The following is a 26,639-nucleotide window of genomic DNA, read 5'->3' on the forward strand; positions in this document are numbered from 1 at the left end:
ACAGTTTTTTACAACTTGGGATATAAAAGTGATACTTTTTACAATGTATGGTGTTTAAGTGCAAATATGGTGGAATAGTAGGCTATTTAAGTGCCATTTAGCCTAAATCACTCTCTTATGTTTGAAAGAGATTACAGTTCTAGCAGTGGGAAAAAGAAAAAGTACTGCTTTCTTCTTTTTTTAATCCCACCCCTACTTTTTCGTCCATTGCCTTCAAACTTTGCACATCTAAAATATGTACATGATGTAGCAAAAGTGATGTGACTATTATCAAAGTAATCTCTCATTCCTGGTAACTTTAATGGGGCAAATGATTCCATGCTTTACTTCCTCTCCATGAGAAAGAATCATATCCACAAGCAAGGCAATTGAAAAGTAAAAAAGATGAGTTATGTAGCAAGCATCTTACACAGCTAACATATGTGCTGGTAATTATAAGTGAGTATCAATCTTCTCTACTTTGGCTTTATTCTTATATTCACACACAAAGCTTCTCCTTTAAAAACAAAAGCCTAATCCTTCTATTCTCTTCTCACCAACGACTGATAGAAGTCCTCAAATCATATAGAGAAAATGGCAAAAGCAATTCCTGTGCTAATTTGCCTCTTGATTGTAGTCATTGATGTTGTGGCTGGCATACTGGGAATTGAAGCTGAGGCTGCTCAAAACAAGGTATAGCACTTCATGTCAGGAAATTATACCAAATTCCATTTCGAATGCTATAGAGTTTATAGGATGTTAGGATAATGGTGGTTGATGTCCCATGTCCTACTGGTATGTTGTTGATATGACACATACAATCTAGCAGTTTCTGATGTATGTTATAAGAGCATAGGTGTTTGTCATATCAGCAACGCGCCACATAAGCGATTTGGGCGATAAATCAGTCTCCATTTGCCATTGGTTACATCGCGAAGTGACCATGTAAAAAAAAAATTGCGTCTCTTGTTGATATCCTGTATTTGATGTGTTGTAGGGCAAGAACCTAAGGTTTCTATTTATTGAATGCAAAGAGCCTGTCCACCAAGCCTACAGGCTGGGCCTAGCAGCCGCAATCCTTCTTGGATTAGCCCACACCATCACCATTCTACTTGGTGGGTGCATCTGCATTTGTTCAACCGAAGAATTTCGCAGGTCATCAAGGAACAAGCAACTTTCAGCCGGCACCCTAATTTTGTCATGGTATACCTAATCATATAGAACGTCTTCATATTTATGTATGTATCTTAGAAAAACCATCCTACGTACATAACGTTATATTTTCTTCGATATATATGATCAGGATTATTCTTGCTGTGGGCTTCACGATGCTGATTGTTGGCGCCTTATCCAATTCGAAGTCTCGGGTTACTTGTGGAATAGCGCATCACAATTTCTTGTCTACAGGAGGGATACTGTGTTTTGTTCATGGCGTGCTTAGTGCTGCGTACTATGTATCGGCTAGTGCTTCACGCTGGGAAGAGGATGGGATGATTAGAAGAGAAGCGGGAGTTTAATAGTCATTCTGATGAATTGACTTATGTATTTGATTTTAGTTTTGTAAAGAAAAATTGACTGATAATATGTACCTTCAATCTTGGATTTGGAGATTTGTATGGATTCATTTTGGACTTGAATTATGCTCATTTTCTTTCTTTTTTCACCCGAGGTAACCATCCATTATATACTCTTATATCACAAACAGAGGGATAAAAGTACTTTATTATCACAGAAAGGTCACAAGTTCAACAGCACATATTACAACCATTTCCTATTAAATACTACCGAACGAGATATTTAAGTACATGCCTTAATACTAGAAAACATGAAATATTAAAATTATTCCATACGAATAGGTTCAGGGGCGGATCCAGGATTTTAGTTCTGGGGGGACCGCGTTCAAAAGATAGATAAAAAAAATTTCTTAATGTAATTTTATTCACAAGAGATATACTACAACCTAAATAAAACGAGTAGAATAGCCAACATCAATATCTCCAAAATATTTCAAAAGAGGAAGACAAATATTATATAGAAAATAGTCAAATAAGCATCATCTATTTTTTTATAACTAAAATTTCTCTAACTAAAAGGAATTCGACGTTCCTTAAAATTTTTAAAGTCTTCAATGATATAGTTATATCCAAAACTGAAAAGAAGCAATCAAAACTGAAAAGAAACAATCAAAACTGTACTAAGCCACTTAATCAAATTGTATGATCTGAATATAACTAGCTTAATACACTAGGAGGACCATGTAATTATGTAGCCTTTTTTAGAGAAAGAACAATGTTTGGCAGGCACACACACCTTTTGATGATTTTCGTTAATTTTTAGCTGCCTTTTTCTCATCAAGAATTATCTTATATCCTTGACAGCCTATACTATAGGTTAATTTGATATCCAGCACCAGCAAGCTGTATTCATGTTATCACTGAAATTTGACCAAAACACTAAATTTATCCTTCAACCTCAACATCTTGTATTGATTTACGGAAATCTCACTTAACTATATCAGCGTACTCAAATATATGTTAGTATAAACTCCACCCCACAATTCTTAAATGCTAAACATTCAGCCATAAATTTTCTTCACACCCAAGGCTCGCAGCTACTTTTTGTTTAAGAATTCGGTTCGGTTTTTTTTGGGCGGTTCAGGGGTTCAAACCGGATCCAAACCAGTTTAATTCGGTTCGGGCGGTTTAGAGACTTCTTCTATCCATATAATTCGGTTCGGTTAACCGATCCGTTTTTTCGGGCGGTTTTTTCGGTTGAACCGGTTTGTTTCGGTTTTTGCCCACCCCTAGCATCAATGCTCAGACTTTTAGCAATTTCTCTTTCAATAAACACCATTAATACGTCGGAGAGGAAAGCATCATCCATTTTGCTTCGAAGCCTAGTTTTGACGATATTCATAGCTGAGAATGATCGTTCTGCAGTAGCAGTAGAAACTGGAAGAGTAAGCACAAGTACGATCACTCTAAAAATGAGGTCGTATGTAGCAGATTTATTAGTCTTTACCAACCATTGACACAACTCAGAAATGTTTGAAAGAGTTTTGAAGTCTGACCCTTTGACTACATTATGTGTCGCGCGCCTTTGCGGAAGCCTTGCACGAACTCACAACGAACCTGTGATCACGAGTAGAAGAAAGCCAAACACTTGCACAAACCAAGCCAATTACGACAAATCAAACCAAACACAAGGATATACGTGGTTCGGCAATTGCCTACGTCCACGGGGAGAGGATGGGGAGATTTCACTAAATCAAGGAGAGTACAAAGGGTTACAATCACACAAATTCTCTCAAACTAACCCTCAACCAAAGATCTCACCTTGCTCACAATATCTCCAAACAATGCTAAATCTCTTCTTTTCTCTCCTTAAGAAACCCTAAAAAACGTGGTCCTATTTATAATAAAACACAATCCCAAACAAAGGAGGATTCCTCAACAAATAAGGATTCTAAAAACGAGTCTGCCACACCCTGCACCATGGGTGTGGCAGAGGGTGTGGTGCAGGAGTGGTGCAGGACAGATTCTGCCACACCCTGCACCGTGGGTGTGGCAGAGGGTGTGGTGCAGGACAGACTCTACCACACCCATGGCAGACACCACACCAGGGTGTGGTGGAGCCTGTTTTGAGTTATTCTTCACGTTTTTCACAATTCCTTCGCCGTTTTCACAATTCTCCACCTCGGCGAAGTGTTCCCAACACTGAGCCGACACCAACATGAGCACCAATGTGTCGTCTCTCTAAACTCGGCTGCACCAATGCGGTTGCCTACGTACCCCCTCTCCCAAGGGATCAAGCCGCCCGTAGTTCATCCAAATGGCCGCCAACGGCCTCAACAATTACGAATGTGCAACAAGTTTCGACAATGATCAAACTTGTTGCTCGGAACCACCTTAGTGAGCATATCTGCCGGATTATCCTTCGTGTGGACTTTCACAATTTCCACATCGCCATCTTCAAGAACATCCCGAACGAAGTGATAACGAACGTCAATGTGCTTCGTCCTCGCATGAAAAACCTGATTCTTCGCCAAATATATAGCACTCATGCTATCGCAATGAATAGTGACGGATCGCTGCGATATACCAAGTTCTTCCAAAAGTCCTCGAAGCCAAATAGCCTCCTTCACAGCCTCCGTAACTGCCATATACTCTGCCTCCGTCGTAGACAAAGCCACCGTAGACTGTAAGGTGCATCTCCAACACACCGGCGCACGGGTCAAAGTGAACACATACCCCGTAGTAGACCGGCGCTTATCCAAATCCCCGGCATAATACGAATCAACATAACCAATGCATAACTACCCACCTGTAGTGTCCACTGTGGAGAGTTTGAAGAAGGAGATTGCAAGCAAGGAAGGATTCGAAGAAAACAGGTTGATTCTAATGCACAGGAATGGACGTCTACTAAAGAACGATCAATGTACTCTCAAAGACTACAGTATCAGTGATGGACCAATCTTTTATCTCTTCTTCAAGCCCTTGGAGAAGTCCAAATGGCCCTCCCTCTTTGAGAATCGCCTCAAATTCGTCCTCAAAGAGGGTTAATTTTTTCTCATCAAGTCTTTCTATTTTAAGTCATTGTAAGAGTCTTGAAATCATCAAGCATTAATTTAGCTAAGTGATGCTCTAGTAGTATTTTGAATAGGGTAGTGATATGACATCATCTATTGCTGTCGTGACAGTTTGTTTCTGTGCTAGAGTTTGACAAGTCACTAAACACTTAATTCTATTCTAAATTTATCGTAGATTAATTTTTCTTTGATTTGTGCAGTCTTGTAATTGACCCTTAATTTTTGTAGCGTCCATGGATCCCTCTACGTAGAGGGTGGCACGAGGTTGTGTTTGGCAACCACTTGAAGCTGGCTCTGGATTGACCCTAGTGTAATTTTAGAAAAAAAATTCACTCAAGGGGGGTTAGTCATCTAGAACTTAAAATTAGAACTAGGATAATATGTGGAATAAATTTTTAACGTGTTAGTCACATAGAATTAAAACTAGAACAAAATTTTACAGTGTTAGTCAAGTAGAACTCTAACAAAACTAGATTTGGGATAATGGTACAAAATTATCCCACTTTTTTATTTTTCTATACAAAAATGAGAGTTATAGTCTCTCAAATTATTCTAAGTTTTAGCTTAGAACTAGGTGGTAAAAAACTAGAGCTCATATTTATTTTATTATTTATTATTTTTTATATATCTTTTTTTCTTTACTTCTTTCCTATTATGGTTATCACCATTATTAGACTATCATTATAATAATAACTGTTAATATCTTATAGTCTAACCAAAAGTTATTTAATAGTAAAGAACATTCTTATAAGCAATTATCAATCAATAATAGTAAGTTTAAAATAGATAAATAGTATTTATTTCTTTAAAATTCATAAATATATATTTCATGATTATAAAAATTTATCGCACGTTATTTTATCAAAATATCCCGCTTCACAAAATTGTTCCTATTTATCCCACTAGCGAAAAATTATTCCACTTCAACAATTATCCCATTTTGCACGAATATGTCCCTATTGACTAACATCCCCTCAGAGAAGTGATAGGTAAACCCTTTTTTTTTTGTTGGACGCCACCCTTGGTTTAATCCTAGTCTAATTTAGGATAAATCTTGACCAAGATTGATCTGGGCTTAGTTTTTGAGTGGTTGTCAAAAACAATCTGAAAGAGCCCTCCAAATATATATATATTTTTTTGAGATAGTATTATTTCTTTAAAGTTAATAATGATACTAGTCAAATGAACCTTAAACATGATAATCAATCTTTCTCTAGTAGGACAATGCTCGCTTAAACTCCCAACAAAAAACTTCATAGTATCTGGATTTCTAGGGTAGGAAATTGTGCGGTGTTTCTCTGCTGATTGAAATCTCTTGTAATTTTCACTATTTTTTGTCCGTCATGCAATGGACTTTTAGTGGCCCAAGTGAGGCCCATTTACAAGTCCAAAGCAAAGTACTTGTCGGGAGCCCATATAAAGTCCAAATTTTACAATTAATAATCGTAATTGATCCTACTGTTTCAGTCAAAATTCGGGGGGAGGGGGAGTCAACAATATACATGATCAAATTCTTAAATAAAAAAGAAATTTTCCACAAGACCCTGTCATTTAACTAGTTTGGATGTTTCAAGCTGTCCAATTAGCCACCAAACTTCAATCACAGCCGCCTGCCTTAAAAACTCCCCCGCGATTTGTTTATACTGAAAAGCCACAATGATTTCAACTCGTAAAGACTATCATACTAACTCGATTACAAACAAGTCACAATCATCTACTCATATCAACCGATCTCAACTCATCTGATCTCCACTACCATTAATTTGAGTGCAGAAAATTTATTGGGGCAGTGGGGCATTGATTGAGATTTGAGAGTGAAGTTTTGCGTGCTTACAGCGACTCTCGAATCCTCGATCCAACCACGCCCTTTATTTATCCTCCAATAAAAGACTAAAAGCGTGTCCACAAGTAGCTCATTCATCTACATATTTCCAATAAATCCAATAGAAGAAGAAGAAGAAGAAAATGGCGAAGATTCACCTAGTTTTTATCCCAGCATGGCCAGCAGGCCACATAGCCTCAATGCTGCAATTTGCCACAAAACTCCTCCAAACATCCAACAACCTCACGATCACGACTCTCCTCATAAGATCCCCCTCTCGACCCTTCTCCTCGACCGACGCCGACAGCCCCGAAGACTTCCTCTCTCTTTACCTCCAAAGCCACAGACCTCACTTGAAACACTTCGTCTCCTCATCCTCAACCCCCGTCTCCGCTATCTTCATCGATTTATTCGCAACCGCACTGCTCGACGTAGCAAACGAGCTCCGTATTCCTTCTTACGTCTACTTCACTTCAACCGCTCTCATGTTAGCGTTAATGCTTCACTTGCCAGCTCTCGAAGAAAAAATAACCGGAGAGTTCGAGGACGTCGAAGGAGGAATCCCTTTGCCCGGGGTAGAGGCGATACCGGGGAGCTCAATGCCAAGCCCGTTTATGAGGAAGGAGAGCAAGGCGTATACGTGGTTTGTGTATCACGGGAGGAGGTATAGAGAGGCAAAAGGGATTGTCGTCAACACGTTTGAGGAGTTGGAGAGTCGAGCGCTGAGGCTGTTGGGTGAGGGTTTGTTTATACCGGATTGCTCGACGCCGAAGGTTTTCCCGGTTGGTCCTGTTTTGGCGACTGGAGAGGGCGACGAGGGAGGGTTGAGCAAGCACGAGTGTGTTCGGTGGTTGGATCAGCAGCCGCCGGGGTCTGTGGTGTTCTTGTGTTTTGGGAGTATGGGATGCTTTGATGCTGCCCAGGTTAGTAATCGATCGCAATGTTTCGCTGATTACTGTATGTGTTGTCGTAAGTTTATCCTTGCTATATTTCGGATGGATAAAAGATTAATTAATCCGTTAGGTTAAGTTTATTTTAGCAATACAACGGAAGGTTTAACCGTATATCAACAATGGGAAGAAGGAAAATGAAAGAAAAACAAGCACGTAGATAGACCACATCGATTTAATGAGGTTTGGTGATGAATGTTTTGATTATGTTCTCAGAGCACAAACCAGGTCACGGTTCCACTAACAATCCACAAAGTACTACGAACAGCTTTCTCGAATGCAAATTGATGGGAGGTTGAAAGATTTGTCGCGCGCCTTTGCGGAAGCCTTGCACGAACTCACAACGAACCTGTGATCACGAGTAGAAGAAAGCCAAACACTTGCACAAACCAAGCCAATTACGACAAATCAAACCAAACACAAGGATATACGTGGTTCGGCAATTGCCTACGTCCACGGGGAGAGGATGGGGAGATTTCACTATATGGAGGAGAAATACAACGGGTTACAACTCACAAAATCACTCAAATATAACCCTAACCAAAGCTCTCAACTCCCTCACAATATCTCCCTCTCAAAGTGCTCAAAACAATGCTAAATCTCTTCTTTTCTCTCCTTAAGAAACCCTAAAAAACGTGGTCCTATTTATAATAAAACACAATCCCAAACAAAGGAGGATTCCCAAACAAAGGAGGATTCTAAAAATGAGTCTGCCACACCCTGCACCATGGGTGTGGCAGAGGGTGTGGTGCAGGAGTGGTGCAGGACAGATTCTGCCACACCCTGCACCGTGGGTGTGGCAGAGGGTGTGGTGCAGGACAGACTCTACCACACCCATGGCAGACACCACACCAGGGTGTGGTGGAGCCTGTTTTGAGTTATTCTTCACGTTTTTCACAATTCCTTCGCCGTTTTCACATTATGCTCATAATGTTTCAGTTGCATCTTCAAACTCTCTTTTTCTTCACTTGTAAAATCTTGTGCATAAAACTTGACAATAATGCTCTTTTCTTGAATGAATCCATTAGTGTCCACAAACCACAACACAATAGACATTTGCTCTTTTTTTGACTCATCACGGGCTTCATCAACAATAATGCAATACTTGGCAACTCCAATTTCTTCACGAATTGCATTTTTCAATCTCACTGAAAACACATGAAGTATTTGTTTTTGAATATCATGACTTGTATATTTGGCATTTTTGGGAGCTTTCGCAATTGCCTTTGAAAATTCGTCATTCTCCATGGCCAGCACATCCAAAAATTTAAGAAAATTGCCACGATTGGACGAACTAGATTTCTCATCGTGGCCTCTAAACGGAATCCCTTGGAGTGCAAGCAATCGCACCACAAGTATGTGAGCTCTTAACCGAAGACGATTTGTTGCAACTTGTTCAGCATTGAAGTTGTCGAATCGCCTTGATATATGCTGCGGTTGGTTCATCAAATCCTCACATGCCTTTTCAGCATTACGATGGAGTGAAGATACATTATCTTTTCCTATTTCAATGAAACCCCCTTTATTAATCCCTTAAGAATCACCCCCTTTATTAATAAACCCCCTTAAGAATAACCATTCGCTAAATACCTCTTCATAAATTTCCAATTTCAATGAAACCCCCTTTATTAATCTTGTTGCTGCTCATGGTAATGTATTTACTATTAATATATACATAAAACCCCTCAAATAATTAATATTCACAAACTAATTTTTTTTCCCCAAATTAGGAATAGAGCATCCTAATTCCCCCACCCCACCCCCCCCAAAAAAAAATTTGAGGGGGCTTGAGGAATAGAGCACCCTAAATTTTTTTTCTAAATTTTGGGGGGGCTGTGGCCCCCCCTGGATTGTATGTAGATCCTCCCCTGAATAGGTTCAATAAACAATGAATGGATTCTGTTCTTTACTATCCCCGTGGGATTGTGAAGCATGCAGGCAATGATTCTCTACATTTTTTTATTGTAGCTGGCCTCTGCAATTGCTTATATGAGTTAATAACATTGATCGGTTTGGTGGATCACAATTAAAAGGTCCTTGTATATAATTTAAATGAAGAATATCATTCATGAGAGGTTTGTGGAGTAAGGAGATGTCATTGGTTAATTGTAGAAATTCTCTACAACCAAGGATGTAGAGTTTATCTACCCGAACCATGATCTGATTGTATTGTATTTATTGCTATCTTAATAAAAATTTCTGGATGATCACAATTGACAACTTCCTAGTTGAGTTTCTTCTAGTAATGGATATTTAGATTATTGACTCCTTTTTTTCCCTTTCTTTTTTTCCTTTTTGTGCGTGGGTGTACATGGGGTGATGTTTCGTATGATTCACCAAAGTCCTTTATACGGCAAGTTGAAGCTTGCCCATTCATATCAGCTGTTATTTTTTATTTTATTTTTTGAGTTTGAATTCAAAACTCACCAACTCGATCTATTACTGTTCCACCAACCCTTTTAAATGTTATAAATAGAGAAGAGTGGTGAAGGGGTAGAGCATTGAACAAAGATCCAGAACAGAGAGAAAAAACAGAGAGACTTGAAGAGAAAAAAAAGAGAGTTTTCTTTGAGTGTTCTCTTCATTGTGTGAGTTTGGTGAGATATTAGAGTGATCTCTCTTTGTAATCTTCTCTTTTGTGATTAGTAACGTTCTCTGCTATTCTCGCTCGTGGACGTAGGTCATACTGACCAAACTACGTTAAATCCTTGTGTGCTGTTCTCTTTGCCTTCACTGTGTTTATTCAATATTGTTATTATCCACTTTTGTATAGACATCTTCTGTGTCTGTGAAGCCCCCCCCCCGCTACAACAATCTGGTATCACAGCCTGACGTATGACACTGACACTATTTACGAGTACATCACTATTCACAGGTACGGTTATTACTCATAAGTACGGTTATTGTTCACAATTACAATTACTGTTCTAGTGGGCTTCAAGATATCTTCTGCAAAATACAAAGTGGGGAAATTCGACGGGAGAAACATCTTCAGTTTGTGGAGAGTAAAAATGAGGGCTCTCTTAATACAACAAGGACTGTTTAAAGTCTTGTTCGGAAAAGACAAGTTACCGGAATCCATGCCCGATGATGAGAAAGAAGAGCTGGAGATGAAGGCGCATAGTGCCATACAACTCTGTTTGGCCGATGAAGTTCTGCGGGAGGTTGCTAATGAAGATACCGTCGTCAGCTTGTAGCTCAAGTTGGAGAGCTTGTTCATAACGAAATCTCTAACGAACAAGGTTTACTTGAAGCAACGCCTCTTCACCCTTTGCATGAAGAAGGTATCCGAATTAAAAACCATTTAGATGAGCTTAACATTGTTCTTATGGATTCAAAGAATATTGATGTTAAATTGATGAAGAAGATCAAACCCTTGTTTTGTTATGTTCATTACCTCCTTCCTATGAGAATTTTGTTAATATCATGTTATACGGTAGAGATCCACTGTCTTTGGAGGATGTCAAATCAGCCTTACATTCAAAAGAGTTAAGACAGAAAGTGTCTATCGTAGGAGGAGAGGATCAAGCTGAAGGCTTGTTCCCTCGTGGTCGTCCTAAAAAGGGTGTTGGTGGTAGAGGCAAATCTAGAAGTATGTCTACATCAAAGTCCAGGCCAAGAAAAAAATATTAAATGTTATTACTGTCACAAGTATGTGTATATAAAATCTAATTGTCTAGCGCTAAAACTCACAAGTATGTGTATATAAAAATAACTCACGGTTGAAGTCTGGGGAGGTGAAACCTTCAGTTGCCATTATAATTAAAGAGTCTTCCAGTTCACATGAAGTTCTTTCAGTTAGTGCTAATACTCATTCACAAGATGAGTGAGTTCTTAATTCGGGTTGTTCCTATCATATGTATCCATATAGGGATTGGTTTGTCACATATCAATCTATTGATGGTGGGAATACTTATTAGGAAATAACATGCCTTGCAAGACTATTAGTATCGGGTCAATTAAGATTAGAACCCATGATGATATTGTTAGAACATTGAGCAATGTCCGACATATACCAGAGTTAAAGAAGAACCACATTTCTTTATGCACCATTGACTCAAATGGTTTTAAGTTTTCGGCTGAAGGTAGAGTTTTAAGAGTTAGTAAAGTCTTTCTTATTGTGATGAAAGGAAAGAAGGTAAATACCCTCTATGTCCTTGAAGGTAGCACATTGACAAGTGCTGCAACATTATCATCCTCATAGGATTCAGATTCTGATACTACACGTTTGTGGCATATGCAGTTAGGGCATATGAGTGAGAGAGGACTAGATGTATTAAGCAAATAAGGTATGTTTTATGGTCAGAAAGACTTTTGTGAGCATTGTATTTTCGGCAAACACCATAGAGTCTCCTTTAGTACCGGTGTCCATAGAACTAATGGTACTTCAGATTATATTCATTCAGATATTTGGGGTCCCACTCAGGTTCCATCAAAAGGTGGAGCTCATTTTCTGCTAACATTAATTGATGATTATTCCAGAAAAATTTAGGTGTATCCTCTAAAGCATAAGAGTGATGTAATTACAACCTTCAAGCAATGGAAGGTTATGATTGAGAAGCAAATAGGAAAGAAAGTAAAGCGCCTCAAAACCGATAATGGGATGGAGTTTTGTTCCACAGATTTTGACCAATTCTGCATGAATAAAGGTATTGTGCGTCATCGTACAGTTCCGTATACACCACAACAAAATGGAGTTACAAAAATGATGAATAGAACACTTTTAGAAAGAGCTCAGTGCATGCTCTTTAATACTGGTTTGTCAAAAGACTTTTGGGCCTAGGCAATCAATACAGCTTGTTACTTGATAAATAGATCTCCTTCTATATCAATTAATTTTAAAACTTTAGAAGAGGTATGGTCTGATGCCCCTGCTAATTACTCTCATTTAAGAGTATTTGATTGTTCTGTTTATTTTTATGTTAATGATGGTGAGTTTAAACCCAGAGCAAAGAGAGCTATCTTTCTAGGACACACTACTAGGGTGAAGGGATATAGATTGTGGTGTTCTGATTTCAAATCACCTAAGTTTATTATTAATAGGGATGTTACTTTTAATAAAAAATCCATGCTTCACCTAAGAAGAGAGTCTGTTATTAATACCACAGGTACTGAAAAGGAGTCTAGTAAGCACGTGGAGCTAGAGATCTTAACTTCAAAGAGAATACTTGAGGGCGCTCATATTGAACCAGTTGATACTGCGGAATGTTCAACTTCAGATGCTGTCACACCGTAAGAGAAATAGTACAATATTGTCATCGGGAGAATAAAAAGACAGATCCAACCTCCTCAACGCTATGCAGACATGCTTACTTACGCTTTGAGTATAGCAGAATCGATTGAAATTCCATAGCCTTCTACCTACAAGGAGGCTATTAATGATAATGAGGCTGCACAATGGACTGTTGCGATGACTAAAGAGATGGAGTCTCTTCACAAGAACCAGACATGGGAGTTAGTGAAGCCACCAAAGGGACAGAAGATTGTTGGCTGTAAATGAGTGTTTAAGAAGAAAGAAAGAATTTCGGATACAGATTCTGTAAGATACAAAACATGCTTGGTAGCTAAAGGCTACAGTCAGACCGAAGGTGTGGACTTCAATAAATTATTTTCTCCAGTTGTAAAACACATCTCAATCTGTGTGTTACTTGTTATGGTTGCTCATTTTGATTTGGAGCTTGAGCAACTTGATGTGAAGACGACTTTTCTACATGGTGAGTTTGAAGAGCAGATCTTTATGCATTAGCCAAAGGGGTTCATTGTTGAAGGTAAAGAAGATCATGTTTGTAGTTTGAAGAAATCTCTTTATGTGGTGAAACAATCTCCGAGATAGTGGTATTTAAGATTTGATACTTTCATGTTTGAGCATGATTACTCTAGGAGTAAATATGATAGTTGTGTTTATCATAAAAAACTCAATAATGGTTCTTTTGTGTATTTACTTTTGTATATGTTGATTGCAGTTAAAGATATGTCAGAAATCAACAAGTTGAAATCTCAACTCAAACATGAGTTTGAGGTGAGGGACTTAGGAGCAGTAAAGAAGGTTTTGGGGATAAAGATCCACAAGAATATGTGAGAACGAAGTTTATTCCTATCTCAAGAGAAATGCATCAAAAAGGTGTTGGAGAGATTTGGCATGCTTGATGCCAAGTCTGTGAAAACTCCCGCTTGCTGATTATTTTCGTCTTTCAACAGATTTGTCACCTCAGACTGAAGAGGAGGAGTAGTATATGTCTAGTGTTCCTTATGCCAGTGTAGTTGGAAGCATTATGTATGCTATGGTTTGCATACGTCAGGATATTTCACATGCAGTCAGTGTTGTGAGTCGGTATATGGATAAGCCTGGAAAAATCCATTGGCAGGCTGTAAAATGGATACTTAGATATTTGAAAGTATCTGCTAATGTTAGTTTATATTTTGACAGGAATATAAATTCAGATTGCAGAATACTTGGCTATTCTGATTCAGATTATGTGGGCAATTTGGATAAGAGATGATCTTTGATAGGTTATATATTCACTCTTTTAGGTAGTACATTAGTTGGAAGGCGACTCTACAGTCAACAATTGCTTTGTCTACCATGGAGGCAGAGCATATGACAGTGACATACATGGTGAAAAAAGTTATTTGGTTAAGAGGTCTGGTTAAAGATCTCAGCTTACATTAAGGTGTTACTACGGTATTTTGTGACAGCTAGAGTACTATACATTTGACGAAGTATCAGATATATCATGAAAGAACCAAATATATAGATGTCAGATATCATTTTATAAGAGAAATTAAAATCATCAAGATTGAGAACATTGGTACTGCAGATAATCCAACAGATATGATGACGAAGCTCGTACCTTCACACAAGTTTGAGCATTGTCTCGAATTGCTTGGAGTTTAACAAAGTAGAGGCTAAGCCCGTAAGGCGCTTCTAGCGAGACAACAAGAGTGAAGAGAAGATCTTTATATTCAAAGTCAATGTGGAGATTTGTTATTTTCTTGACTTTGAATTCAAAACTCACCAGCCCTATTACTGTTCCACCAACCCAAAACGCTGTTCCACCAACCCTTTTGAAGGCTATAAATAGAGGAGAGTGATGAAGGGTAGAGTATTGAACAGAGATCCAGAACAGAGAGAAAAAGAAAGAGAGAGTTGAAGAGAAAAAAAAGAGTAATTTCTTTGAGTGTTCTGTTTTTTGTGTGAGTTTGGTGAGATATTAGAGTGATCTCCCTTTGTAATATTCTCTTTTGTGATTATTGAAGTTTTCTGATATTCTAGCCCGTAGATGTAGGTCATACTGACCGAACTATGTTAAATCATTGTATGCTATTCTCTTTGTATTTAATGTGTTTATTCAGTGTTGTTATTATCCACTTTTATATAGATATCTTTTATGTCTGTGAAGCTCCCCACTGCAACATCAGCCTTCAAAACATAAGCAATGGTAAGAAATATATATATTTATCTTCAAAAATATTAATAATGTATTGTTAAACTACTTAATTTTTGGGGTTTAATCTAACTATCAATATCATAAGCTATTTTTTATTAGAGAGAAATACGATAAAGTTTGATGTTATTAGAACTTATCCCAGGGTGAGGGAGCAATCATACGTGGTATTTCTCAACACAGATAGCCACTAATCATAAAACACTACTACAACAATGAATATGCATATTCATAAAATTCGCACAACCAGTAGAAGGGTTATCTGAAAACATCAAAATAGATGAGATCATCCCATGCATGTGACTTATTATTATCACAAGAAGGTCATATGCGAGTTCAATGTTGGGGATTCGAAACAGTCAATCGAACCCTTGCCCTTCCGGACCTTGTATTGAAAGTAGGAAAGTAGGAATAATACCACAAATAAAGATCTAACCTTGCAAAAACAGTAAAGGAGACGAACACACAGATTTAACGAGGTTCGGCAACGTGCCTACGTCCTCGGGAGCCACACCACACAATCTCTTTATTAATTGAAGAAGAAAATACAAGCTCTCAAATAAGGGATTAATCTCTCTAAGATTCTCTCTCTCTTTACAGTCAAAAAGCTCTTTTTTTGATGTTGTACAAACCCTAAAATCGTATGGGGTATATATAGAATCCTGAGTGAAACAGATTCCTAAATAGAATAGGAAATCTGTTTGACTGCGTCGTGGTCGACCGCGCAAGTTCCAGAGAGTTTGGCGGTCGACCATGATCAAAACCCGAGATCAAAAAATCCTACAGGGTTGGCGCGGTCGACCGCCGCGATCGACCGCCATCAGCTTCAGCTTCTCCCAGTTCCTGTGCACGTTCGCGGTCGACCGTCGCGGTCGACCGTGGTTCTTTCTGCTTGTTTTCCTGTCTTTTGATTCCAGCCTTCGTCCGGACTTTGGGTCTACACCTTAGACTAACAATCTCCCACTTGGAGACCAAAGTGCTTGTGATGAGTTCACCCGAACTCTCCCCTTCTTCGCATGTAACTTTTTCCCCCGAAAAAATTCTTTCTTCAATCAATAATATCTCGGCGATCTCGCCGATCCTCGTAGTGTGGCTCCGCCTTCGTCTTCTACTCGTGAAGGCCAACTGAAGTTGCGCACAACTCCAGTTTCTCAATGGTGATTGCCTTCGTCAACATGTCTGCCGAATTTTGACTCCCTAAAATCTTCATTAAATGCAACTTTCGGTCCTTAACTAGCGAGCGTATAAAATGGTATTTGACGTCGATATGCTTCGTTCTGACATGATATACTAGATTCTTGGCAAGATGTATAGCGCTCTGGCTATCACAATAAAGAACTCATCTCCCTTGCTTCAGATCCAACTCTTCCAAGCACCCGTTCAACCAGATCATCTCCTTGCTTGCTTCAGTCACCGCGACATACTCAGCCTCGGTTGTAGACAAAGTCATAATCTTCTGCAGACGTGAGACCCAGCTTACTGCTATCGACGATAAGGTATAAACATACCCCGTGGTGCTTCGCCTCGTATCATGATCACCGGTGAAGTCTGCATCCACGTATCCTTGCAGCACTAACTCCTTCCTCCTGAAACATAGTGGCTTGTTCGTTGTCCCCCTCAAGTACCGCATTATCCACTTTACGGCCTCCCAATGCTGCTTTCCTGGATTGCTTGCAAATCTGCTCACAACTCCCACTGCATGGGCGATGTCCGGCCTCGTGCAAACCATCGCGTACATGAGACTCCCAATGGCCGAAGAATATGGCACCCTGCTCATATGCTCTCTATCTGCATCTGTCTTAGGCGATTGCTCCTCAGATAGCTTGAACTGACTTCCAAGGGGTGTGCTAACAACTTTAGCATTCTGCATGTTAAACCTCTGAAGTACCTTCTCAATGTATTCAGCTTGGCTCAATCCCAATGTCCCTTCAGCTTCATCCCTACTGATTCGCATCCCTAGAATCTGCTTCACTGCACCCAGATCCTTCATTGCAAATTCCTTTGCTAGCTGCTTCTTCAAACTATTTATCTCTTCTAAACACGGTCCTGCTACCAACATGTTATCAACATATAATAACAAAATAATAAAGCTGGACTCGAATCTTTTAAAATAACAGCAATGATCCGAATTGCATCTTCTGTAGCCATTGTTCTGCATGAAGTTATCAAACTTCTTATACCACTATCTCGGAGCCTGTTTCAAACCATATAAGCTCTTCTTGAGCTTGCACATCATCTCTTCATTTCCTTCTTCACAAACCATATAAGCTCTTCTTGAGCTTGCACATCATCTCTTCATTTCCTTCTTCAATGAAGCTAACAGGCTGCTTCATGTAGATTTCTTCATCCAAGTCACCATGAAGAAATGCAGTCTTCACATCTAATTGCTCAAGGAAGATGTCCTCTGCAGCTACCAAACTCAACACCACTCTGATGGTTGTGAGTTTCACAACAGGGGAAAATATCTCCGTGTAGTCCACTCCTTCCCGCTGTTGAAACCCCTTCACGACTAATCTGGCCTTGAATCTCTTGCTTCCATCACTCTCCTGCTTGACCCGGTAGACCCATTTATTGTGCAAGGCTTTCTTCTGTGCAGGTAGCTGGGCTAACTCCCATGTCTCATTAGTGAGTAGAGAATCCATCTCCTCCTGCATCGCATGCTCCCACTGCTGAGATTCACTCACTTGCACTGCCTCTTCATAACACTCCGGCTCTCCGCTATCTGTTAAGAGTAGATAATCAAGTGACGAGAGGTATTTGGGATTTGGTTTGGGTACCCTGGATGACCTCCTAAGCTCCACGCCCTGGGTAGTAGCTTCTGCACCTGTAGTTTCCTCAGTTCTACGGTCAGAACTGCCATCGTCGCCCCCATCTAGAAGTTCCTCCAAATCCATGTACTCGGATCCACCTGTATCCTTAGTGCTGCTCCCACTGCTTTGGCTATCCTTGGCATTGTCCCTGTCCTTGTACATCACCTCCTCATTGAATATCACATCCTGGCTCCTGATGATCTTCCTGTTCTTCTCATCCCAAAGGCGATACCCGAACTCATCAATGCCGTATCCAATGAATGTGCACTTCTGTGACTTAGCTTCTAGCTTGTCCCTGACATGGTCACTGATATGAACATAAGCCATGCAACCAAATACCCGCAAGTGTGAGAGATTTATCTTTTTTCCACTCCAAACCTCCTCTAGAATCCCAAAATCTAATGGAACTGATGGCCCGTGATTAATCAGGTAGGCTGCCGTATGCACCGCATCCGCCCAAAATGTTTTAGGCAGACCTGCCTGTAATCACATGCTCCGCGCATGCTCTGTCAAGGTCCTGTTCATTCTCTCTGCAATGCCGTTCTGCTGCGACGTCCCTGGAGTAGTCCTCTCTAAGCGAATCTCATTCGTAGCACAGAACCTCTTGAACTCCTCCAGGTCGTATTCTCCACCATTATCTGATCTCAAACACTTTACCTTCAGATCTGTCTCGTTCTCGACCATGGCCTTCAACTTCTTGAAGATTTTGAACACCTCTGACTTGTGCTTCATGAAGTAAACCCACACATTGCTCGAGTGATCGTCGATAAAGATGACGTAGTATCTCGAACCGCCAAAAGAAGACGCACTGGCTGGACCCCATACATCTGTATGAATCAACTCTAGCTTCTGAGCCTTAGGTGGCCTTCCACCCTTCTAGAAACTAACCCTCTTCTGCTTCCCAAAGATGCAGTCTTCACAAACCCCGACTTCCACGGTGTCGATCCCGGTTAGCTTTCCTTGTGAATGTAGAATTTTTATCCCCTTCTCTCTCATGTGTCCCAGCCTATTGTGCCACAGATCTGTACTCTCCTTGCCAGCTGCAATTATGAGGGTGTCACTCGCATGTGAAGTGAGGTAGAGAGTTCCTGTTTTATTACCTCGGGCAACAACCATCGTACCGTTGGAGATTCTCCACGAATCCCCAGTGAATATTGAAACGTAGCCTTTTGCTCCAAGCTGTCCCACCGAAACAAGATTCGTCTTCAGCTTCGGCATGTGTCTCACGTTCTTCAAATTCCACTTAGGGCCCTTTATCTGTATCTGAACGTCGTCCTTTCCAACAATATTGTAAGGTTCATTGTCCCCCAAGTATACTTTACCAAAGTCCCCTGCTACATAGTTCTGAAGTAGTTTCCTATTAGCAGTGGTGTGGAAAGAAGCTCCTGAGTCGATGACCCAAGAATCAGAATCGCTATCCATAGCAAGGATCAATGCATCCTGCACGATATGAGCCTCCTGCTGCATCCTACACGATATGAGCCTCCTGCTCACCCGCATCCTTCTTTGGTGCTTTACAGACCGAAGACATATGACCCTCCTGGCCACAGCTCCAACACTTCCCTTTGATAGACCTAACCTTCGAGTTCGACCTCTTCTTCACTGATTTCGACCGATTCCTGTTCTGGTTCCCTTTCTTCTGGCTTCTGCCTCTCTGCTCAAAACTTAGGGCTGAACCTGAACCTTCTGATTCGGACGATTTTCTTCTAACCTCCTCGGATAGAATCATGCTAACAACCTCATTCAGCTTCAACTTCTCTTTCCCCGCCGAATTGCTGATTGCTGTCACACAACCTGCCCAACTATCCGGCAACTGCGATAGAATCAATAGGGCTTGCACTTTGTCATCAAACGTGATGTCCACGGAGATAAACTGATTAACAATCATGTTGAACTCGCTGAGGTGCATCGTGAAGGACCGTCCTTCTGCCATCTTGAGGTTGAAAAGAGTTTTGACTAGATGCACCTTGTTTGCTGCCGACGGTTGCTCGTACATCTTCGCGAGCGCTTCCATAAGCCCCACCGTCATCTTCTCCTTTACAATATTGTGGGCTACTGATTTGGCGAGCGACAACCGTATTTGCCCTAGAGCCTTCCTATCCAGTACCTCCCAATCACCATCTGACTCCTCTTTCTTCTTTCTCTTTTTCTTACCCATCAACGGGTGATACAAGTCCTTCTGGTACAGATAGTCCTCCATTTGCGACTTCCAGTAGGCGAAGTCTGAACCGTCAAACTTCTCGATCTTTGATTTGCTTTCCTCTGCCATGGCTTTCACACAAATTGCTGAACGAAGCTCTGATACCAATTGTTGGGGACTCGAAACAGTCAATCGAACCCTTGCCCTTTCGGACCTTGTGTTGAAAGTAGGAAAGTAGGAATAATACCACAAATAAAGATCTAACCTTGTAAAAACAGTAAAGGAGACGAACACACAGATTCAACGAGGTTCGGCAACGTGCCTACGTCCTCGGGAGCCACACCACACAATCTCTTTATTAATTGAAGAAGAAAATACAAGCTCTCAAACAAGGGATTAATCTCTCTGAGATTCTCTCTCTCTTTGCAGTCAAAAAGCTCTCTTTTTGATGTTGTACAAACCCTAAAATCGTATGGGTATATATAGAATCCTGGGTGAAACAGATTCCTAAACAGAATAGGAAATCTGTTTGACTGTGTCGCGGTCGACCGCGCAAGTTCCAGAGAGTTTGGCAGTCGACCGCGGCGGTCGACCGCGATCAAAACCCGAGACCAGAAAATCCTACAGGGTTGGCGCGGTCGACCGCCATCAGCTTCAGCTTCTCCTAGTTCCTGTGCACGTTCGCGATCGACCGCCGCGGTCGACTGTGGATCTTTCTGCTTGTTTTTCTGTGTTTTTGATTCCGGCCTTCGTCCGGACTTTGAGTCTACACCTTAGACTAACATTCAACAGTACACATTGTTACAAATGCTGAATAATAATGGAAGCTAAAAACTAACATGAAATATGTATATATGATGGAATAATCACTCCATGGGAATACTAATAGGTTCAATAAACAATGAGCAGATTCTTCCTTTCGTTAAGCCAGGCGGGTTCTTGCCGAGGCTATCATTATTCCTTCCTGAAAATTACTGGTTTGTTTGAAACATGATCTACATGTATTTATTGCTAGGCGAATAAAGTTTTGTGGATGATCGCCTTTGAGAACTTCTTGGTTAAGCTTCTTCCAATAGATATTTATTAGATCCCTGACATATTTTTTTGCTGCTTCGTATGATTCACCTGAGTCCTTCATACGGCAAATGATTGCTGAAGCTTGTCCCTCCATCTCAGCCTTCAAAGTATAAGCAATCATAAATAGTATGTATAGCGTACCAAGGAAAAATACAGTAAAAATATTAAATTTACATAATACCACATAGAAATAAAAAAACTATCTTTAACAAAAAGTGTATAGAAATATAACCCTCTCAAACATTGCCATAACTCTGGAGCTCAAAACCCTTTTAAAATTAGTCTCCAAACCTTTTAATTGCTTTGAACATGGGAGTTATGATGATGGTTGAGAGGTTTATTATTTATACACTTATAGTTAAGACAGTTTTTGATGGTACACGATATTCTCTGTAAATTCACTATTTGGGTTTGTTAACAATAGAGACATTAACTAGCCTCTCAACTACTTTAATATTCTTAGTATTAGAAAGAAATTATTAAATGCATGAGAGATTTTTTTTTGAGCAGAAAACAAGGGAAAATTCCATGTTCACTTCATTGATGAGTATAAAGATGGACACTAGAGGATGTGTCATACAAAAATATAAATAGAAACATATCCTTTCTATATAGACTTTCTCCACAAAAATTATCAGCGAGGGTGATGAGAGGACTATAGCTGTTGTTGATGCTCGTGAACAAACAGTCGATGGGGGTTTCTCGCAGTCGGATGCAGTTTCGATCCTGGCGACGGTGGGGAAGAAGGAGAGGATGAATGTTGGGGTCGGCTCCTCCGATTTTATACCCGATTCTGAGCGCGCGGGGTGGACTGATAGCCTGCACATGTAAGAATCGCAGGAATACGGGGCTAGTTTCCCCCCGTGGTACCTCCGACGGTCAAGTCAGTTGATGAACTTGGGGAGAGTTTGTAGAGAGGCCCCTGAGCCATTGAGGTCATTACAGGGGGTTTAGCTGTTGGAAGTATTAAAAATACAAAAGAGGGAGTAAAGCTCAGGTGCAAGAAGAAGTTGCCAACCTCATTGGCTTTACCTTTCTTACCTACCTTTATAGCCCACTTGCCTCTGGGAGCTTGACCCTTGGCTTTTGTTGAATATGCACAGGAGGCGGTTTGAAAGGTGGACAAATAGGCTGTTTAGTCATCTTTCTTCCTCCAGGTGTCGGCAGGCGATTGGGAGGGAAGTCACTCGGTGCCAGGGGATAGAAGTCTTTTCTTCGTTTATCGAAGTAAGAATCTTAAGCGAATATCTTATCGATGTAAGATGTTCACTCTTCCAAAGATTAAGTCTGAGCTTAGATCTCTAGGAATCACCAAAAGCTATTTATGAAAGATGAAGACTCTCTCTCTTACTCAAAATTACCAAAACTCAAGTCTCTATGCTCTAATCTGCTCTCTGTCCTGGGATTCGTGTGTAGGAAGGTATTTATAGGGATAGGGGTTCGTAACTGTGGAAACGGACGTGAAATAACTGACTAAGTACACTTTTTTTGGCGCGTCAGTCATCACTGCCGCGGCCTTTAGCGTGTCAGTGTAGGCTGGCGCGGCCGAAGAAGCAGTTTCAGTCACATTCAGCTATTTTTGTAACTGTCTTCCCACGACCTTAAACCCACGAAATGCCAGTTTTCTCGGCCTGTAACCATGCTTCCACGTTAGTACACGTTCTTCTTCTGGTATGTCGCCACGTGGACTCTCAAAAGATGTTAAAAACTGTCAGCAAATCACATAGTAGATTACTCTACTATTTGCGTGTCACCATGCCCTGCTGCGCATACGCGCGTCACACATCGTCGCCGCGCCTAAGCGCATCACGACACACTGTCGCGCTTTAGCGCGTCACCATACTTTGCCGCGCCAATGCACGTCAGTCGTTGGCTGTTGTGTTAACACGCCTCAGTCCATGTTATTTCATTTGTTCCTTTGCTTATTTTGACTTTGGATAATCCTCTCTGACTTAAAAAATGACATGCATCATCCTCTCTTTGAGCAATATTCGGATATCTATAAGCATTTTTTGACGCCTACATTTACCATCAGAGCGATGACTTATGATATTTGTGATTTGAACAAGATTTTGAGAATTAGTATCTCACTGTGGAGAATTGCTAAGTGTGTTTATCACCAAAGACGACAAATTTTGGTATCCGTGATTTAAGAAGGGTTTGGAAATTTTATCACTCTGTTAAAGAGAGTTGATAAATTGGTTATTTACTACTCTGTTGGGGAGAGTTAATAAATTGACCATGATTTGAGTGATTAAGGGGACTTATCGTTCTATTGATGAGAATCGATAAGTTGACCTTGACAGAGGAATTATCGTCACATTAGGAGTGATGTAAGCTAAATTCAAGCTCTGTGGGGATGATGGTTGTCATGAGTGTGATGTTACTCTGACGATGGTTTTGTCAACTGAAACGACGTAGATTCTGCTGACGAGATACAGAGATCTTGATTAATACTCTGTTAAAAGAATTCATGAACTTAGAGAGTAAATGTCATGTTTGAAAATACAAAGGTGAATCATTTGTTTGGATAATCTGCAATGCAAAGGTGACCCTTGCGTTTGAGGTTCGAAACGCAGAGTTAAGAACTCTCATAACGCAGGTCTGGGCCTAACGTTTGGGGAATTTGAACGCAGAGATGAGTTCTGCGTTAAGGTTGAGGTCTAAAAGAATTCTTATCTATTAACGCTGTAGATAGCGTTTCTGAACGGTTGGGATTCTTCCCTAGAATCCCGTACCGCTTTAACATCTCGACAGCTGTTTATAAATAGATCTGTATGGTCACATCACGAGTCATTCGACTCTTTCTATTTTTAGCTTGGTTCCAAGAACGAGAACCCTCGTTTATTCTCGACCAGGTCTTCGACGAACTTCGTCTTCTCCGACCATCTTCAATTTGTTGGATTTGAAGATCAAAAGGTGAACTTTCTATTGAAATTCATTTTGGACTTTCACGAATCATTCTGGCCTTTAACTATGCTCATCTTTGTTGAATCTGAGATGCAAGTCTAGAAAAAGGATGACTAGAACTGTCTACTGTTTTTCGCGTTATCAATATTATGCTGCGAAAAAACAATTTATAGCGATAAACGAATAATAAGCAATAAATCAACCATAGAAACAAACAAATAGAATATACAATATTTTTATGGATAAACAATCTTACTATCACTCTTCCTTCTCGCGAATAGACTTCCTCACTATAAAAGAGTTCTCTTGAATCACAAATCCGATTTAGTAGGAGTATAAGACCGCACCCTAGTTTTAACCCAAAAAAACTAGTCGTCTAACCTAACTCCTCATAGTGAGTAATTCCTGATCCTAGTTGGTTCTCAACCCTCAATTCGATCAGCTTAAGTATGCCGTAAAACCAAAAGAAAGTTTGAAACAAATAATAAAAGGTCGTTTATGCTCAAATAGAAAAATCTTAGATCTCTTTAATTTTGCAAACCATTTTCCAAACGATTTGAGAGACTAATCTGGAAATATGAAAGATTTGAGAGACTGTATCTTGTTTGGTGAATGATGGTATACACATTATAAATTATTGCAACAATAAAAGCATATAGAATTATTTTTTTACGGAAATTTAACAATAGGATAAAGAGAAAAAGTTACAATATATATATGAACAGGGTATCTCACCCTGTTTTTCAGTTCAAAATAAAAAGAGAGAAAAAGTTACAGGCTCCAACAAATATTACAGCCAAATTACCGAATGATAAATTAAGGTACAAATTCTTATACTGAAAACATAGGAATAAAATTATTCCATGGGAATAGGTTCAAAAAACAACGAGCGGACTCTGTCCTTCGCTGCGCCAGGGGAATTGCCAGTGCCATCTCCATATTGTGACATTGTGAAGGTAGTTTTCCACGAATTTATTGATACGTCTTTAAAGATTTGAGGATGATCACCGTTGACAACTTCCTCGTTGAGTTTCTTCCAGTAGATATTTATTTGATCCTTGATGTATTTTTTTGCTGTCTCGTATGACTCACCTGACTCCTTCATACGGCAAAAAACTGCTGAAGGTTGTAATCCATCCATCTCAGCCTTTAAAATATAATAGCAATTGGTAAATAATATATATCTCTTGTCAAAATAATATGTCTACTAAACTATCATGAATTATTAGAGGTGTTGTCTATTGTTACGGAAAAGGTCACAGAGCAATAATCAAAATAAATACAAAAAAGATCAGAGGTGCATTTATATGACCTGGAGCAACTCCTACATCCATGGGCAATATCATATAAACTTGTACTAAATCAGAAGAGAGATTACAACCCAACACAGATGAGATCAATTTAATCTATAGATTCCCTCAGAAGATAGATAACTTTGCTATTGATTTAATCTATAGATTCTATCTTGAGATACTCTCTTTCTCTCATAGTTTTCTTTTCTTTTTTCAATATAAGAATTCAACTCCTTAAATAGGGGTTAAGTTCATGTACCGTAAAGGTTCCTAAATTCCTATCCAAATAGAATTTCTATTGCTAAAAAACCTCTAATACTCTTATCTTTAACAAATCCTTACCAAAAAGGATAGACTATTCTGGACCAACTCCAAAACCTATGCTAAAATATATTAAAAAGAACATTTCTTATTACAAAAAGTACAATAAATTCTTAAAGTTTCAGAATACCATATTCCTATCAAAAAAAAAAAAAAAATCCTAACAATTATAAGAGTATGCCATATAGCCCTCAACCATCATCACAAACTCTAGAGTTTGACAAAGTTGGAGGGATCTTGAACATGGTAAGAGAACAATTTATATTCAAATCTCATCAATCAAGCCACTTAGAAACAGATTAAAAAACATATACCGCTGCACGGACCTTAATGCTTTGGTATGAGCTATCTTGTTGAAGTGTATAATGTTGCGCGCCTTTGTGGAAGCGTGCTCGCACAGCGAACGAATCGGTGAGCACGAGAGAAGATTAACAAACCCAACTCGGGTACAATCCAATAATTAAATATGACAAGCAAATCACAAACACAGATATTTACGTGGTTCGGCAATTTGCATACATCCACGGGAGCGGCACAAATAATTTCTTATTAATCACAAGAAATTACAAATAAGAGAGAAGATCTGAAGCTTGAGATCTCTCAAAACAATAACAGTGTTTTAACTTAAAACACTGTTCAATCTCTCTTAAATAACTCAACTTCCCCAAATAAATATACCAACTCCTTCTCCACAAATTAATGAGAAGAGGACAAAAGGGGAAAACCAAATCACAGAGAACGAAAGGGATTTAAATCCCAAATCGGAGAGAGCTCCGCTTTCTCAAAGCTCCGCCGCTAATCTCTCTCTGACTTGTTCGCTCCAATCGGATCGTGAACAAGGGTTTCCCTTTTATAGGGAAACCCTAGGGCGAGGCGAGTGTAGGCGTCTAAAAATGCCTATAGGTATCCACGCACAGTTCGAGACGGAGAGAAGATGATGAACGTCGTTATTCGAGTCTAAGAGGATTATCTGTCGTCGACAAGCGCATGAAGCGAAACGACGAACCAAGTGGCCCGCGTGCGTCAATCAACACGCGCATCAGCTCGCGCGCATCAATCAACACGTGCGCGTCAATCAGTTCGCGCGCGTCAATCAGTTCGTGCGCGTTCAACGGTCAATCCCGCAACAAAGCGTGCAAGTCAACAAGATGATCCATCACGCGAAACGGGAGAAAACTACAAGTCCCGGAAAATCAAAAAAGTTAGGAAACATACAAGTTCGGCCCAAAGCCAGATCACCAGAAGGTGACTCGGCGGCCAAACCACCAAATGATGGCCGAGCCACCAAATGGTGGCTCGGCCCAA

General features: G+C 40.0%; 4 protein-coding genes across 4 annotated transcripts in view; 2 read left to right on the forward strand and 2 right to left on the reverse strand.

The window, feature by feature from the left end:
- Nucleotides 453-1,643, forward strand: LOC109845213. Its single transcript, XM_020414432.1, has 3 exons — nt 453-672; nt 977-1,182; nt 1,283-1,643. Exons 1-3 carry the CDS (start codon nt 574-576, stop codon nt 1,494-1,496), a joined length of 519 nt encoding a protein of 172 aa, XP_020270021.1. The 5' UTR covers nt 453-573; the 3' UTR covers nt 1,497-1,643.
- On the reverse strand, nt 2,143-8,785 carry LOC109844768 (zinc finger MYM-type protein 1-like). Its single transcript, XM_020413887.1, has 3 exons — nt 8,263-8,785; nt 2,839-3,065; nt 2,143-2,148 (listed from the first exon to the last, which is right to left on the reverse strand). Exons 1-3 carry the CDS (start codon nt 8,783-8,785, stop codon nt 2,143-2,145), a joined length of 756 nt encoding a protein of 251 aa, XP_020269476.1.
- Nucleotides 6,214-7,665, forward strand: LOC109845211 (UDP-glycosyltransferase 71K1-like). Its single transcript, XM_020414431.1, has one exon. It carries the CDS (start codon nt 6,533-6,535, stop codon nt 7,415-7,417), a length of 885 nt encoding a protein of 294 aa, XP_020270020.1. The 5' UTR covers nt 6,214-6,532; the 3' UTR covers nt 7,418-7,665.
- Nucleotides 24,379-26,639, reverse strand: part of LOC109845202 (terpene synthase 10-like) — a 52,270-nt gene continuing 50,009 nt past the window's right edge. Inside the window, exon 9 of the mRNA XM_020414423.1 lies at nt 24,379-24,868. Coding sequence (XP_020270012.1) covers nt 24,578-24,868 — 291 coding nt within the window. The 3' untranslated portion in view covers nt 24,379-24,577. The remainder of the gene's footprint in view (nt 24,869-26,639) is intronic.

This window comes from Asparagus officinalis, chromosome 6 (assembly GCF_001876935.1).
Source record: "Asparagus officinalis chromosome 6, Aspof.V1, whole genome shotgun sequence".
Classification (NCBI taxonomy): Eukaryota; Viridiplantae; Streptophyta; class Magnoliopsida; order Asparagales; family Asparagaceae; genus Asparagus; species Asparagus officinalis.